The 17,340-nt window shown below is 36.7% G+C and overlaps 1 protein-coding gene across 1 annotated transcript in view; it reads left to right on the plus strand.

The window, feature by feature from the left end:
* The window catches only part of FSTL5 (follistatin like 5), a 287,302-nt gene that overhangs the window by 209,655 nt on the left and 60,307 nt on the right, over nt 1–17,340 (plus strand). Inside the window, exon 16 of the mRNA XM_065736047.1 lies at nt 4,906–6,239. Coding sequence (XP_065592119.1) covers nt 4,906–5,608 — 703 coding nt within the window. The 3' untranslated portion in view covers nt 5,609–6,239. The remainder of the gene's footprint in view (nt 1–4,905; nt 6,240–17,340) is intronic.

Consider the following 17,340-nt stretch of genomic DNA (forward strand, 5'->3'; position numbering starts at 1 on the left):
GCACAGCAGTTATATAGAAAATGACAATAAAAATCTTGTATATTAAAATTTATTTATGAGATTTATTGCAAAGTGAGAAAAATTAACTTTGTGATGATTTCAGTGGTATGAATGTAAGGCCTCCATGAAGTAAAAGAAAATCAATGAAAACAATCTTTCTGAGAATCATACATTCATGGATATAAAGTGAAGAGTAATTTTAATAAAGAAAAGTAATGGCAGTGTGGAATGTTTTTCTTCTCTTGCTGATATCTTCTTCAGAACTACGGAGGATGATTTACTTGTAATTTCATCAGGGAAAAAAAAAGCTTGATATTTAACGCATTTTTATTTTGGAATTTTGTTTAAATTGTAGTTTCCCAAGTTGCCAGATTAGATCTATATAGAGTATACAGTAATTGTCTAACAGACTGTTCATGAGCAGTTAATGCTGTTTACTTGGGGTAAATTTGATCAAGCTTTGTAGCAGTAGAACTAGATTGATCCTGGATTGATTTTTTTTTTTGCATAAATTTTGCATAATGGTCCCTAATATATAGAATTTTGAATGGTTTAAAATACGAATGTTATTCACTTGGGGTGAAGCATATAATGTTTCTTACCACTTTAGCGAATTGAGTCGTTCAGATTGAAAAGCTCCTACTTTGTACCACAGTACTGCTCTTTTCTTGGTACAAGTAATTTTCGTTGTAGCTCATCTCGTTCTCTTTGCGTTTTGCTTGCTTTCTGTTCCGAGAATATCACTTTACTTAAAGGTTTGCTCTCAGAGCTTCTCACAAAATGGCTATTGACAGAAGGGGAATAATTTGTGAATGTGGGGCCAGAAACAAAAGGGAGGATATCAGTGTTTACGTTTTTTTCTACTCTTATCAATTTTTCTGAACTCAACCACAGATTCAGTTTTTTGTTGAAGCATTTATAAGTAACAAGAATAGTAATAATAGCATTTCTAGCAGTATTTTCCTCTGGCTTTCCTTGTGTTGTCATTACTTTTCAACCAGTGTTTAGACATTTCTTGTTTTCTGATGAATACAATTGCGCTCATAAATAATGTATATGGTTTGTCTAGAGGAAGAAAATAATAACAGCTGGGAAAGTTGTGAGTTTATTTCTTGTTGACAGCTCCACGCCAGCTTCTTGCTCAGCTGTTCTTTGGGTATAGGAGATGGAAACTTACATTTTAATTATTCCACTCTTAATTACGAGGGTAGTTTTTTACTGCTTCTTCACACTTGCCCCCAGTTCCCCCCCTAAATCAGGAAAATAAGGCTATCATTCATGTAGACTTCACTGTTGAGCATTTTTATGCTTTCTGCAGTTAACACCTTTTAGGATATTCTTCCTGTCTCCAGTTAAGTTGGACAAGTCATATAATTTATTTTTCTCCATTTACCCTCATCTGGGTATTGCAAAACTCCAGCTAATGACTCCTTGTGGTTGGCCGAGCCTGGCTGACAGCTGAGCCATCACACATCTCACTTTTGTTTACTGAGATGAGGAAGAAAATGGGGTAACAGAAAGTAAGAAAATTCATGGTTCGCCATAAAGAAAATGTAATAAGTGAAGGTGTAAAAAAAAAATGAGTGATGGAAAAGCATGAATCACCACCAGCAGACCTGTCCCCAGCCAGTTTTTCAAGCAGTGGTTATTTAGAAAGAGTTTTATTGCTGAACATGATGTTATATGGCACAGAATGTCATTGGTCAGCTGAAGAAAGCTGTCCTGGCTGTGTCCCCACGCTCAGCCTATTTTTTGAGGGGAAAAAGAAATAGAAAAGCCCTTGCTGCTGTATGAGCACTGTCCAGCAATAGCTAAAACATCAGTGTTCTATCAACAATGTTTTGGTCACAAATCTAAAACATGACAACATACGAGCTGCTATAAGGAAAATTAACTTCATCCCAGCCAAGCACAGTGCACTGCTCAGATGAAAAGTGCTGTAGAATCGATAAGCATAATTATTCAGATTCCTCTTTTTTAACATGATGTGGCTGAAGATTCTTGATGTGTTGCTGAAAATCTGGTATTAAAATCTTTATTATTCATACATATACGGTAACTAAAGAAAGAAACTCAGATGTCTGAGTTCCAGTATATACTCCAATTGGAGTGGTATGCCCACAGGCTACAGATTCCCACATGCATAAACTGTAAAATAAAGAATTGGAAATGTGAAGATTCTCTCTCGTATCTTGCAGGCTTGAGTTGCACAAGTTCACAATATGCACTCTGACAAAAGCCTTTATAGGCTGTCGGAAATTGTGTGTGATTTCACTGCATAGAAGAGACATGAGGGTTGAGATTCTCATAAATATTGATCAGGGTTTAATGAACAGTGGGAGACTTCTGCATATCAATCTATATAAGCGGAAATTCTGCATTAAACACACCACCATCTATCTATAAATCATTTGGGAAAAGTGAAGTTACTCTGAAGTATCACTTGTTCTCCAGCAGCCTAGTCATAAAAAACAGGCTAACAGCACAAAGGCGACAGGCACAATTTCATTGCACGATTGTGAGTGGCTGTATTTTTTTAATCCTTCTGGAAAACTAAGTGGTTTTGAAAAGTTATTAGATTATGGTAGCTCTGGGGGTTGAATTCAGCCAGCCACAAGACAGAATAAAACATAGAGTTTTACTGCTAACTTCTTCACCCAGTCACAATAGTCTGGCTTTACTTTAAGTGCAACAAACAAAAAAAATAGGTCTCCACTGTGTTGGGATTATAGACACCTCTGGAAGGCAGCACGTTAGTATTGCTAATTGATTGCTTATAGATCTAGTAAATTATGCTATCTTATTACATATGGGTTGTTTTCTTTTTCTTTCAATTCCCAGCTGATCTGTGTACCTCAAAGCTTCATTTAAAGTCCATGGAATCATAGAATATTCTGAGTCGGAAGGGACCCTTAAATGTCATCTAGTCCAACTCCCCTGCAATGAACACAGACAGGACAACAACATCAGTTTCTCAGAGCCCCATCCAGCCTCAACCTCTTACATCTCCAGGGTTTTTTTCTTTTTTTTTCTGACAAATCTGGGAAGTACTATTTTAGTACAGCCACTCTTGCATCCCCATCAGAAAGACAAAGGACAAGTTGACAGTGAAATTACTAGTTAGAATCTGCTTACTGGACAGTGGGCTAAAATCTATTTGCAACTGATCCTTGCTGTATGCAGCCAAGCAAATTTTGAAGCAGGTTTTCATGATTTACGACCATCTATTCAAAAATATGTATTTTACTTATTCCCATCAGTCTCTTTTGAGGTCTCAGTTGCAGTGGTTTGGGAAATCCGTACCACGATCAGCAAAAAAAATGTGTTGGACATTAAATAACTTACATTGTCACCCTGGCTTTACCAGTGGATCATTATTTAGCTGTAGGGAAGCTTGTTGCTTCACTTACCACGATATTTTAAAATGCTTTGTAAGTTAAAACCTCTACTTAAGTTCATCATATTAATATTCTGCTACCATAGCTGATCTTTTAATCTGCTTACCTCCAAAAACCTTACCTTCTGGACTAAAGATTTCCACATTCTAAAACTGAGTTTTTTGTTGGTTTTGTTTTTGGTTTTTTTTTTTCAACTTTGATCAAGAAAAATTCTTCAGTGTTAACATTATAAGCAATATCAATGACCAATAGTGATGACCCTTCAGTCAGTGCTCATCGAGAAAAAAAAAAACAGAAATTATTTTGCAATATTATTGTCCTGTAATATTGAAGCAGGATGCAAGGATTTAGGAAAGTAGAGCTGATATTTAAAATGTTCCTGAAAATTGTACTGATTTGATAGGAAGAACACATATAATTAATCCTGTCTTATGTCTGAGGAACTGACTGAGCAATGTCCTGAAGTCTTTTTGCATGTTTTTTCCTTAATCAGAGGTTGCTGAATATATTGGGCTTGCAAAGTGTAATGTGAAATTTTGTGCTATTTTCAACAGCTCAGTTGTTGAAACATTGTGGTTCTCATAGTGTTTCATATGGGTAGGTTCTGACAGATGTTTCTAAATTACATGTCTTCACCCAGCAACAAGAAAGCTTCATTCTTAGGATCAAAAATTCAGAGTAAAATGTTAAGAAATGTGCTGGAGGAAAACAGCTGTTTCAGAGGAGTGCTGTGAACGCTCCTTAGGTTATTAACAAGACTAATTCACTTTGACATAACTTTATAGTATTTAGAGCACTGGCTTTTGCATACATACAATCCAAAAATTGTGCAGTCAGAACTTACAGGTTAACATGAGAGAATAGTCACATAGTATATATTTAACATTAAGCTCTAGAATTTTAAGGTTTAATCATATTATTCATGTTCAGTGAGAATTCCTTCATATATGGAAATGCATAAAGATTCATTTAAAAATGTAAGAAATGTGGGGCTTGGGTAGTTGGGAGGCATAAACTTAAATCCTTTTAGGATATTCATTTCTGCTGAATTAGAATGAGGAAGATTAGGATAATTGTCTGAATAACAATGAGTACTGGATAAAGCTGGTGTTCCCAAGGAAGTTGAAGAATATGAAGTGAATAAAATCTTGTGGGATATATTATCTATTGATATTTAATATTTTTCTTTCTCCTAGCTTTTGAAAAAGTTTTAACTGGATATTCAGAGCAATGTTTACTTTCCCCCCCAGTGTCTATAGAAATAAAACAGTCAATTAATCTGAGAAATGCTTTTTAGACATTTTATTTGGCACAATTTAAAATTTAATTGCAAGAACACTGAAAATTAAATAATATAATATGCTTAATATCTGAAACATCTGAAGCTGAAATAAGTATTTGTACACTGGTGGAAGTATTAATTCATCTACTTTCTTATATTGGCTTTCCTCTTTTGTACGTGATGCATACGATAACTCTTTCTTTGACTTTGTGTTTTTCCTTCCAGGTTTGGATTTATTCTTCATAAGGATGAGCCTATGCTCCAGAAAATTGATCTTGAAACTATGTCGTACATCAAGACAATTAGTTTAAAGGATTACAATTGCATTCCTCAATCACTGGCTTATACACATCTTGGAGGATTTATTTTTATCTACTGTAAACCTGATACCACTGGTGCTGTTCTGCCACAACTTATAGTGGATAGTGTTACTGATTCTGTGGTTGGATACAATGGTGATGTAACAGGCAGACCCCATGTCTCTCCAGATGGACACTACCTTGTCAGTATCGATGATGCAAAGGGTCTCATGAGGATCCAGACCATAACAATGAGAGGAGAAATACAGGATGCATTTGACATTCACACAAATTTGCACATATCTGATGTAGCTTTTCAGCCATCGTTCACCGAAGCTCATCAGTACAACGTCTACTGTAGCTCCAGCACACAAACTGATGTTCTCTTTGTGGAGCTGTCCTCTGGCAAGGTTAAGATGGTGAAGAGTCTTAAGGAGCCTGTCAAACCAGGCGAATGGCCTTGGAACAGTAAGAACCGTCTTATAAAAGACAGTGGCCTTTTTGGTCAGTATCTCATGACCCCTTCCAAGGAGTCTCTGTTTATCCTGGATGGACGGCTCAATAAGTTAAATTGTGAGATCACTGAAGTTGAGAGAGGCAACACAGTAATTTGGGTTGGGGAAGCATAAGGATCTATGTTGAATATTTGTTGAATCAATAGTTTTACAGTACGTTGCACTTAAATTCTAGCATTCTTTAAATTTACACCAATTTCATTTGAAATTGTTAAACCCTTCTATGCCTATTAATTCTTTGACTTGAATGCGATTTGAGTCAATTTCCACATAGAAGTTACTAAAACAACAACATCTATTTGCTAATAGTAGCCTTATTAACTATCAGCCAAGATTTTATTGGTTGACTGGAATTACTACATATTGGAATTGATGACAAATACCATGCATTACATTGAATAAAAGAAGAAAAAAACATACAGCTTCAGGGAACTTAACTTGATACTTTACATTTGTAAGTGGAACAATTGAATATTCTTCAAATTTTGGTTTGCTTTGCTTCAGACACGAAATACAAGATGTACAGCTCTTTGCTCCTTAAACTGAAATATGATGTCCTGTTTTGTCCAGTTCACTGCTTAATATTTTTGTGCCTTGAAGTGAAAGTCTCACAAGAAAGGTAAAGCATAGAAATTGTATAATTTATTCCCATTCTGGCTACAGGATCGCTTGTCATTAGAGAGAAACTTTTACTATCAAATTTTTGTCTCAAGCTTTGGGACACACAAGGAGAAAGAAGTGCACAGTTTTCTGATCAGTGCAATTCGAGAAACTTATTTTTATGGTGAATCTTATTTGAGAGAGCTGCTTTTTTTCTGGTTTCTTTTTTTCTTTCTTTCTTTCTTTCTTTCTTTCTTTCTTTCTTTCTTTCTTTTTTTTTTTTTTTAAGAAAAAGAATAGATGTTAGGTTTTTCAGCTGTCACAGGGCTCCATCAGTAAGGAGACTTGAGTTCTACTACAGAGAACCACTGCACTACCCTATTCAGAGTAACCACATTTTGAATGCAGTTTCACTTTTACTGGCAAGAAAACTGATATTTTAGAAGTACGCATACTTTTAGGAAGCCAGAAACTCAGAGAATTGGAAGTTAACAAGTAGATAATATTTTTGTTTATTCATTTATTAACTTAGAATCCTAGATTTAATGATGAATAATCATCTAAATTGGGAAAAATGAGATTCTTAGAAACAAAATAACAGTAGTCAGTAGGATAAGAAAGCCAGCAGTAAACAACTATCCAGACTTAGAGCAATGACTTAAAAGTTTGGGACTATTTTTATTTTTATTATGTTCTTTGCTAAGGAATGGCTTATAAGCTCTTGAACTGACCTCCTTTTACTGAAGGCAATCAAAACATACCTTTTTTAAACCAAGTTTTACCCTAATTCAGATTATGTAAATTCAGAAATGTGGAATTTTCTAGCATTGTAATCTTGTGTACATTTAGCATCCTGCCCTTTGTGATACAGAGTAAATCTCTCTTTAGCTTGAGCTAACCTCCTGGTAGGTAGATTTAACTAAATCAAGAGTCTGCTTACATTTCTAGTTGCCTAATCTGTTTTCCTTTTTAACAACTTTTCTTCATTGTGAACAAACAAGAATCATGTAAACTGTCTGTTATTCACTTATTTGCAGTAGTCTGTCTCATGCATTTTTCTTCTGTACCTCTTACGCCATGTGAATGTTCTGTATGTAGAAAATGCTCGATAAAAGAAGAATAAACCCCTTAAATTTTAAACAGCTCTGATTTTGGTGAATGCTCCAGTGTAGCCACATTGGAGAGGCATTTAATGCATATTTTACGTGAAAGCAAGTTGGAAGGAAGTTAATCTGCCTTTTGTATGTATAATAATAATGGAAGGAAAATTTTCTAGAAGAGTTCAACTGGAAATTTTATTTATCTTACCAATCAATCATGTAGATACAGAAGTAATTAGAGTGTAGATGGGTGTCTATTCTGATGCCCAGATCCTGGAGCCAAAGGCAAACATAAACCTAAACCAAGTAGCACGACACTCAAGCAACACAGCTAAGTGGCTTCTTCTCTAATCTGCTTGGTGTAGATGGAAGGTTTATGTGCTTCGGCCTCTGTTTGTCTAAGCATTAGCAATGAAATATAAGAATTGGATCTCATTGCAGTAACAAAATGCCAAAATTCCTTTCATAGAATCAAAGAATCCCAGGATGGTTTGAGATGGAAGAGACCTTAGAGACTGCCAAGTTCCCCCCTGCCTGGTGCAGGGACAGCTTCTCCTAGACCAGGCTGTCCAAAGCCTTGAACACTTCTAGGCATCCACACCTAAGGATATCTCTGCATTTAGCTAAGGCAGTTTGGTAAAGAACTTTTGTCAGTTTCTTGGTTTTCCAGCATAATAGCCCAAAGACCGTGGTTTGTTTCTTTCCTATTTGTTATGGAATTGAAATGGGTTTCTGTGGGCCAGGAGTTCTTCTGACCCCACTGATAAATCAAACACTGCCTTCAGTATTTCAGACCTTTCTTAATACAAACCCAAGTGTAGCAATAATTAGTTTAAAATCCTGGTATTTCTGATCAATGCTGTAAGCTGAGGCACTGAATGCCCTCTGTTAATTTGCAGTAAACATCAACATTGTATCCTGCAAGCTGTTATAAACCTTCAAGATTTAGAATTTCCTTGCAGAAATACATTAAAGAAGTTGAAGATAAAAGAGATGAAATGGAGGAAACCAAGTTCTGCTCCAGTTGCCCAGTTTCCACTCTGTTTCTTCATGCAAATGAATTAGAGAAAAGTGGAGTGCAAGGATACGACGGTGCTCTTCAGCAGGGATTGTGAGAGAGGAGATTCCTTTGTTAAGGTAGAGTGCATGCGTCCAAAACAAACATGCCTTTGCAAATATGTAAGAAATACATTTGTATCAGCATCTCTTTAAGAAATTCAATGGCAAAAATGATGAAACAAATTTCAGAGAACTGTGTATTGTTAAGAATTATACCGATGAGGTTAAGTGTGTACAATTTTTTACTGAGCTTCTTGCTCACACTATATAATGAAGTAAGACTGTCTTGAATAGTGACAGAGAGCAGCTGAACATTTAAGTCTATCATTGTATTATTTAAATTTTAAATAATGACTCTTCATGAACAGATTTAACTCCTTTGAAATAGCATATCTGATTTTGAATATGGTATTCCTTTGTGTTATTGAACAGCAGTTTCCCTACATCTGCACTGTACCAAAATTTTACCAAAGAATCAAGTATTGCTAAATACAGTTTGAAATATAGCAGCATTACAAATTATAAGGGTTGCATTGATATCAAAGCATGTATTTGCTGAGTTACTGAGAGATACTCAATTTGATTTAAATTGAAAGAGAATTTTCAGCTTAACTCTGGATATTTTTTTTATCTAGTAAAAGAAGAGTAATGGGATACCGTGCAGGATATTTGGTAAATGATTTGATAGATCTCAGTTCTGGAAAAAAAAAAATATATATTATCCATCCTTTGTACTTATTATGTTTTTGCCTTTTAAAGACATTTTGAAGAGGACATTTGTAATGAATTTCAAGTTTTTTGAAAAATGAATCAGTTAGTTGCTATGGTAACTTTCTAGTGAATATTTTAAGAATTGCACTCAGTAGCATTTTCAATTGTCCTTGTTCTGGCAATCATTCACTCCAACAACTTTAGGGAAAACCAGTGCAGGTGGATGAACTTTGTAGGCTGTTTTATAAGTCAACAAATACCAGTTATATTACCTAAACGTGTGGCTTGGAATTAGACTGTATCTTGGACAAGTGCTCTCAGTAGTGAATTGGGTGCAAGGAGGAATCTTTTCCCTGCATCTACAGTTTAAGAGAAAAGCAAGGCCGCATCTTTTGTATTCAAAAGATTGCATATGGCAATTTTTGCTTTTTTGAACTCAAATCCAGAACCGTGTAAAGCTCCTTCCAGCAGAGAAGAAGCAACTTGAAGTCATAGCAGGGTCTCACACGCTGTGTCAATTCCCTTACCTACCTCTAGACCATCTTTTCCATCCTCTGCTTTTCTGGGCACCTTCATTTACCCAATGTTTTTCATTGGCAGATGGGACTCTTAATGCACTCCACTGCTACTTAGCAGCAATACGTAAGCCTGAGGCACTTCTGACTCTAGCTTAGCACTAAGTATTCAAACAGCACGTAGCATTGTAGCCTGACAGTACCCTGTTGTGGCAGAATCTGGTGCTTCAATGTAAGCAATAAGCCCAGTAAAAAGAAGATAATGGATGAGGTGAATTTTTTGTAGAACTGAACGAAAACTCCCGTATCGCTTCTTCACAGGAGGAGCTAGAAAAATGCTTAAATCTTGGACCAGTAAACAAGCAATAGCTTTAATTCCTTTAAAATCTATTATCTGAAGGAAAGTATGTGATCAAATATTAGAGGTCTGCTATCACAAAATTATTTTCCCTATATTTTCATTTATTTATATAATCCTTTATAACCCTACCTACGACTCTGTTGAAACACTGAAACTTAACATTTTTTTCCCAGCAGTGCCACTTGTTGTAATACTATTCTTTTTCTTAAAAAATACTACTACTTCTTTGATAATATTCTCCAGACTTTATGTATAACAAATTGTCACATTTCTCACCATTGTTTTGGTGAAGTTAGACAAATGATTTGTCACAACAGTCATCACCATGTCTGCTCCAGGTGAAGGTTTTCTTAAGTAGAGATGTCCAGACTGAAAGCACTGCTCTGAGTGAGGGAAAGAACTGGAATCCTAGTTTCTATTTATTTTTTTCCTCACATCCCTACGAGGAGAAGCTGAAGTTAAGGGCTTTCTAAGCCTGGAGAGGAGATGTACTCAGGGAGACCTATTAGCAACCTGCCACTACTGTGGAAGCATTACCTAATAGATGGGAACAGATTCTTCACTGCAGTTCATGTTAGGATGACAAGACACCGCTACATAAAGTGAAATGAGTTTCAGACTGGACATAAGGAAAATGCTTTTTCTTGTGATGACAGCCAAGCACTGGGTTGTTGTGCAGGCCCTGCCCATGAAGGTTCTCAGAACAGCTGGATTACAAATGCAGTGGCCTTGTCAGACCTTTTAGCTCAACTGGCTTTGAGCTGGTGTCTTCCTTTTTTTCTTTTTTCTTGTGGCTTGGAGCTCACTTACTGAGGCATTTCTTGTGGTGAGACTGACTTATCTAGGAGGCGAGTGGTGGGTGTCACCATTTGGCTGCTGGCGTCACTCTGTGGACAATTCTACATTTGATAGCATTTCCTTGGGTCTGTTTCCATTCGAAAGGGAGTGCTCAGGAGTGTTTACTGGTGGAAGATCTGGCCTGTGATCAAATAACAGGTACGGGAGACTGGGGGATTATACCGTCGTATCCTGTGAAGGCAAGATACAATTTGGCGTCTCCGTGCTTCCTCTTTTCTGCTGGCAAGGCCCAGAAGATTGGAACAAATAAGTTCCTGCTGAGGCCCACAGACCAGAAGTTACCACTCCAGAGAGAGCTGACTCGACCATTTTGGACTTATAAATAAGTTTGTGCCGTTGTTGGGAAAAAGAAGTCATCATCAACCAAACAGCACAACCTCCAACAACTCAATGACTCGTCACTACTGAAGATCAACATCTAAACAATGAGTAATGCTGGAATCCCAGTGGTGACTATCTCTTGCCTTCTACAAAGGCTCTATGCTTTTATTTCCTATCTTTTCTATCGCCCATCTTCTCTTCTCCATCTCCCTGAGCAACTCAGATTTGTATTAAACTGGTTGGGCTAACATTTGACCTATTGTATCTTGCTATCAGGTACACATATATCAAAAGAACCTCCTCTACTTCCTATGAATTGGAGGGAGACAGCTGGGCATTTTAGCAGGGATCTAAATGTCCTATTATTAGCTTCCAATCTGAATTAACTCATAATTCTATGATTCTGACATGGGGATGGAACTAATACCAGTCATAATTTATTTCAGTTGTTTAAGTTTCTGACTGAACTTGTACAGCAGGTACTCAAATGTACGTTACCAAATGAAAAGCCCTAATGTCAAGGATGAAACAAAGTATAGCCTAAGAAAACCTGGAAAAAGAAATATGTTTTGTCACTCGTAATCCTTAGCGCTGAACATCTTATTTTAAACCAAGGATATTGTCATTTTGAAATCTGAAACACATTTCTTGGCTTCCAGGAACTCCCAAGCTGATAATAGGACTTATACAAGATGAAATACATGAAGGTAAGTGCTCCTTTCTAAAAATTTGAAAAATAGCTCGGAGGAAGAGCTTTGTAGATAAGGTCTCAAATGCTCTGAGGCAGCATATGTCCAAATAGGAATGCATTCACCCAAGTGTGTCCTTGGTAACAGATCTCCAAATGCAGCTGTTCAGATTATACATGTTATAGCATGCTAAATAGAAAAAAAAATAATCTGAACAGAATAAGGTCACAAAAATAATTAAATTTAGAAGAAATGGTCAAAATCGTAGTTACGATAGCATTAGGAACTGTTTCATAGAGGGCATCACATTCAGCAGAACATGGTAATAGTACCAAAGAATTTAGTAATTTATATCATTCCTGTGGTGGAAAGAGTACATTGGGTCTGTAATCCAAGAGTAAAACTAGTGTTTTACTACACTTTCAAAGCAAAGATGTTTACATTCCTTGACACAGGTCCTTAAAATCAGCTTCTAGATTTCCTTTTTTTTTAAATAGTAATGTGAAACTAACTCTTTGAAGAACTACTAACAAGTCCATGTGCTCAACAGGAAAATCAATTGACGTTCATTTAATAAAGAATCATAACCAGTATATGAAAATGCATATTTCACTTGAATCTCTCCTATCTGTCACCTCTTAATGGGTTAAATGCCATGTTTGGTGTGCCAGTGCTTTAAAAATGATGTTAAAGCTGTCTTCAGTAAGCTATACACTTCACAAAGCTTGACAAATTCAGTTACTGATAAAAGGCTGAATGATGCTGAAATTGCCTTCTTCTGTTTAGAAGTAATGCATGAAAAATCACTTCTTCTAGCTTATGAATATTAAAATTCTTATTTTAATCTACTAGATGAAGAAAATAGATTCTTGCTATTAGTCATAATGTTCTTATTTTTAATCTTTATGAGGTAGTATGTCCTTTCTCTTTTCAGAAGAATGGACAATAGTTCTCTGACTTTTATTTTATATGTATATTTCTGTATATTTTTGTCCAATAATTTAAACTTAGGTATATTCTTCCTGTTTAATTGGATGCATGTTAAACCTATGGGTGAAAAAAAAAGAAAAAAAAAAGATTTTCATGCTGATATTTCTGAATTTCCTTTTGAGAAAAAAGGAAACGAACCATAACTCACAACTCACCATCTCCCAGCACCTCCTTCTCATCTAAAACAAGACTTCCTTTCCCATCTGGCTCTGTACATGCCATCACTCATGTACTTCTCCATATTACCTACTGCAAGTTTTCTGTATCTTCTTTTATTAAAGTTTGCCTATGAACCATGTTATAACTAGAAACATATGCTAAAGCCAAGCATCAACAGAGTACTTTTTGCACAAATTTTTCGCAGTATTCTTTCATGTTATGACAATGGAAGATATACTTTAATTTCTGTAAAATTGTCACTTTTTTTTTTAAGGATTTTTTCCTGGCTTCCTGTGCAAGCTGTGCATTGCAGATTTTTAGTGTGAATGGTCCCTTTGAGAGCTAGTGCAAGCTGTAAGTGTAATAATAGAAAATGAAAAGAATAATCACCATGCTATTTTCATCTCGGCATACCTATGCCAAATTACAGTTCACAATGCAGCCATATACAGTGAGGAAGGAGAAAAGATTTATTTACACTGAGCATTGCTCAGGGAGAAATTATTGCATAAGTAAAGGAGAGAGGAGCTAAATCTCCACGTTAGTGCAAAATTTCTCTTGAAATTAACATTTTAAATAAGTAACCGTTTCTTCTGTAATTAATGTAAAGGTTAGCTGATTAGATATGCTTACAAACTACTTAGATGCAGTTTGGAAGTGTATCATTAGGAAGCTCTTCCCAAACCAAGGTTTTCTTCTGGTATTTCTTTGAGAGCAGAACTGTGTCATTTACTCTGTTCAGCCTGGAGTATCATACCTCCATGCTGTCTCCTCCACTGCTTGGTGACTTCTGGCTCCTTTGTATTTCTGGTTAAGTGGATTTCTGGTTGGTATTCCAGCTGTCTTGCTGTCTTTTTTCTCCTGCAAACTTAAAGACAATCTCCAGCTTTCCCAGAGGATCGGCATGACTGTTCTGGGTTTATCTGTTGCTCAAAGTAGTTTTAGCTGAAAGGATGTATTATTTTCTCTCATAAACCCCAATTTCTTCATAAATGGTACTTCCACAAATTACTGCTTTTACTTTCTTTGCCTTGTTAAGCTACATTTGCTTTGGCTAACCTCTGTCTTGTACTGAAGAGACATTTTCTTACTTCTGTGAAAGTGAGGTAACAGCACAACAGGCAAGATCTTTGTAGCAGCAAACAAGTAATATGCACTGCAGTGCTTCCATCCTGTGTTTGCTTCCTTCTATTTTATATACTCAGTGTGATGAGAATTATAGGGAAATAGAGTAAAGCATGTTGTTCAGTGCCTCTCGACTGTGACTAGAGGCAAGCAGTCGCAATGCTAACTTGCATTCAGGACAAGAAACTTGAGTGTTTCAGTGCTCAGTTGAGTGGTGAAAGGAGACATGAATTCCAGCTCTCAAACCAAATGTAATATACAACTCTTCAAACCTGGGTGTCTAACTGAATTCCAATCCATGTAAGGGCACTGATGTTTGAACTGAACAAATTTTATCAAAGGAGCTGAAAATCCTTGTGTTTGCTTTACTTTTTATTATGTTTTTCCTCATCACTTTTATTAATATATGTGACACATATCTAAAAATATAAAATAATTATTTTAATGCTGTTTTTAACACCTATTACCTATTTTCCCATAGCAGAAATCTTACTATTTTTATGTTGTTTGCTGTATGCCTACAGAGGAAATGTCTCTTCATTTTTTTTCTTGTTTGCTTTCATTCAGCATAAGTAATTTTGTATAAAACACAGTAAAGTTGTGGTGCTCTAAGAGTAGAAGCTTGGAATAGAAGCACTGAAGATGTGCTTTGGCACTTCATATAAGCAAAGTATTTTATGTACAAGTGTAAAATACAAAGTATTGTGTGTTTTTGTTTGGTGTTTTCAAAGAATCATTATATATGTAGATAAAAAAGACGCATGTATTTCCTCAATCTAATATGCCATTGGCTTCATTTGGGAAGAGCAGAAACCTTACAGTATTTTTCTTTCCTATTTCTATTCAGAACAACACATCAGCAGCAGTGTGTAGGCATACAGTGTTATACTACCTGTAAAACAGCACTAAAGAGCTACCTGTAAAGGGCACTTTGAATCACAGGGAAAGTTTTACCTTTACTTGGTGGGTTTTTTGAGTGCATTCAATCTAAGATGAACTTTTAATCGAACGATTGAAGACTTAACAACATGTCTGAGCAGAGCTAAGCCACGCACAATAGAGACAATACAAAGGAGAAACATGATGGCTTCATCTAAAGTAGATATGACTAGAGAATGTCTATTCTTTGATAATGGAGAGTTCACCCCAAATAAACCGAAACCAGCATGTATGTGTCCTAGCTCGCTGAAAGGTAAAATTCATTAGCAGGTTTACCTGTCAGCTCAGTATTTACACGTGCTTAACACAGTTCAATCTCTTCTCTAAAGAAGCCCAGATGATGAAAGGCTATAGTGAAACAAAACTTACCAACTCAACACTAAGCTGGGGGGGAGAAAGGGCATTCCCAGCTGAAAGCATGGTTCCTCTGACAGCATGGGGAGCGCCAGTGTCTCAAGGAAGCGTCATAGAGCCCGTCAGCTAAATGACCTTTCTCATTTTATCCTCCCAAAATGAACAAATGAGGCAGCAATTTCTGAGCTCATAGGAGGATTTTTTGAGATTTTTGTGCAGTGGATGTTTTGGACAGATATTTGTACGTTTGAACTGTGTGTCAGGCTTGAAAACTTCTAATTGCTTATTAAGGGTGGTGTCAAGCCAGGGTAAGAACACTGAAGAACTGGACCCCCCTCTGACAAAAGGAGCCTGCTCTTTGCAGACACTCAAGCCTGAAATAAATCCTCAAATTGCTTAGCACTGTTAAAAGATAGTGAGATCTTGATATGCCCTGAAACAGACCCTTTGTCTTCCAGAAGATGTACTGGAGGAAGCTGACATGCACAGGATAATTTAGGGGACAAAGTTCTGGAGGAAGATAAGTACAGGTTTTATGGATCCAGATTTTGGAATTGGGATTTTTATGTTTTGTACATCTAGCAGATAAGACACCCCGTGGAACTGACAGCACAAAAATGGGAGTTATCTGAGAAAATGTGTTTTAAGCACTGAAGTCTCTTGTGTCCTGCTAACCCAGGATCCAGTCACACAAAATCTTTTTTTCAGAGAAATTGTTTATAACATCTAAGACAACATCGCTCATACGTTGCTAGAGTAAGCACAGTCTAGGTAAACACTTTATTGGGGAGGAAAGGGATATCTGTATAGGGGAGGAACTCCTTTAGAATCACAGCTATCCCCAGCCAGTGCTTGCAGATTGCAGGGATGGCAAATTGCTCGAGCAAATTCTGACTGCTTCAGACCCATAAGGTTTAAAACATCAAATGAAAAAAGAAGCACGGGTAGAAATAAACCCATCCCAGGAAATGAGCTCACTTTTTGCTTTCCTTTTATTAAGCAATATAAATAAATGACAATGCAAAGATCAGAGGGATCTTTGCTTTCTTTCATTTGCAATGGCAGCCACATGGTTTCCACGGTCATGGAGATTATTAGCAAGTGCTAAAATTTATCCTCTGCTGCACAAAGTAACTCCTGAATCTTTTCTCTGGACAAAAAGAAAAAGACAAACTAGGCCCTGCAGGCAGGGGATATGGGGCTTCCTCAGTTTGGTACATTCATGCTGTTAGACTCCAGTTAAAACATTGGTATTGCTAGGACAAAAAAAGGCTTTAATCAGCTTATTGGAAGCCTCAGTTGCAGCAGTGGAAATGTATTTTTCTTTGTTTTATAACATCTGAAAGATGAAGTATTTCCCCCTTAATGTTCTCTAATCCTAATGCTGGCTGCCATAGGATCATGTTTTTATACTAAGCAGAAACATAATGTGACGTTATGAAGAAAGCATCTTGATCCTGGAACCCTCCAAGGACTTAGCGGGGTCTATGGGCTCACAGAGCACAAGATATCAAACAGCACCTGAATTTGGTGGCAGCTTTCATCATTGTCTCAGGCAAGTGGTCACCTGTGCAAGTACGGTGGCACCCATCAGAAGGATTTTACCAGGGTTTTTTTTTCCCCGTTTCTTTCTCTTTCCTCCTCTCTCTCCCTCACTGAGCAGAAGGTATTGCCTCATTGGAAACAAAGTCTGATGATGATGGTGCAGGGGACTGACTGGGTCTGTAGAATTTGTCAAGAATCTGGAGTTCTGCATGCACAGACACTGCCAAATGTCTGGTTTGCTGCTTCTGTAGAGGCACCTGTTCTCAGCTCCTGCAGATTTTGGAATCATATCCCCATTTTCTTTCCATGCTAAAGCATCTGAGAATGCCAGATTCTGTATTATTTCCATGAGGACTGAAATATCTTTTATTCGCCAGGTCTGTCTGCTTGCTCATCTATTACCACAAACTATTGAAGTTATATGGATATTTCTTCATTTGGTTGTTCTTTGTAGAATTCCTTCCTTGAACCTAAAACTGTAATCCTATGTACATAAGTGCAAGGCTGGAGCTCACTACCA

This window comes from Cyrtonyx montezumae, unplaced genomic scaffold, assembly GCF_038088225.1.
Source record: "Cyrtonyx montezumae isolate F1298 unplaced genomic scaffold, pur_monq_1.0 scaffold_2, whole genome shotgun sequence".
NCBI classification, from domain to species: domain Eukaryota; kingdom Metazoa; phylum Chordata; class Aves; order Galliformes; family Odontophoridae; genus Cyrtonyx; species Cyrtonyx montezumae.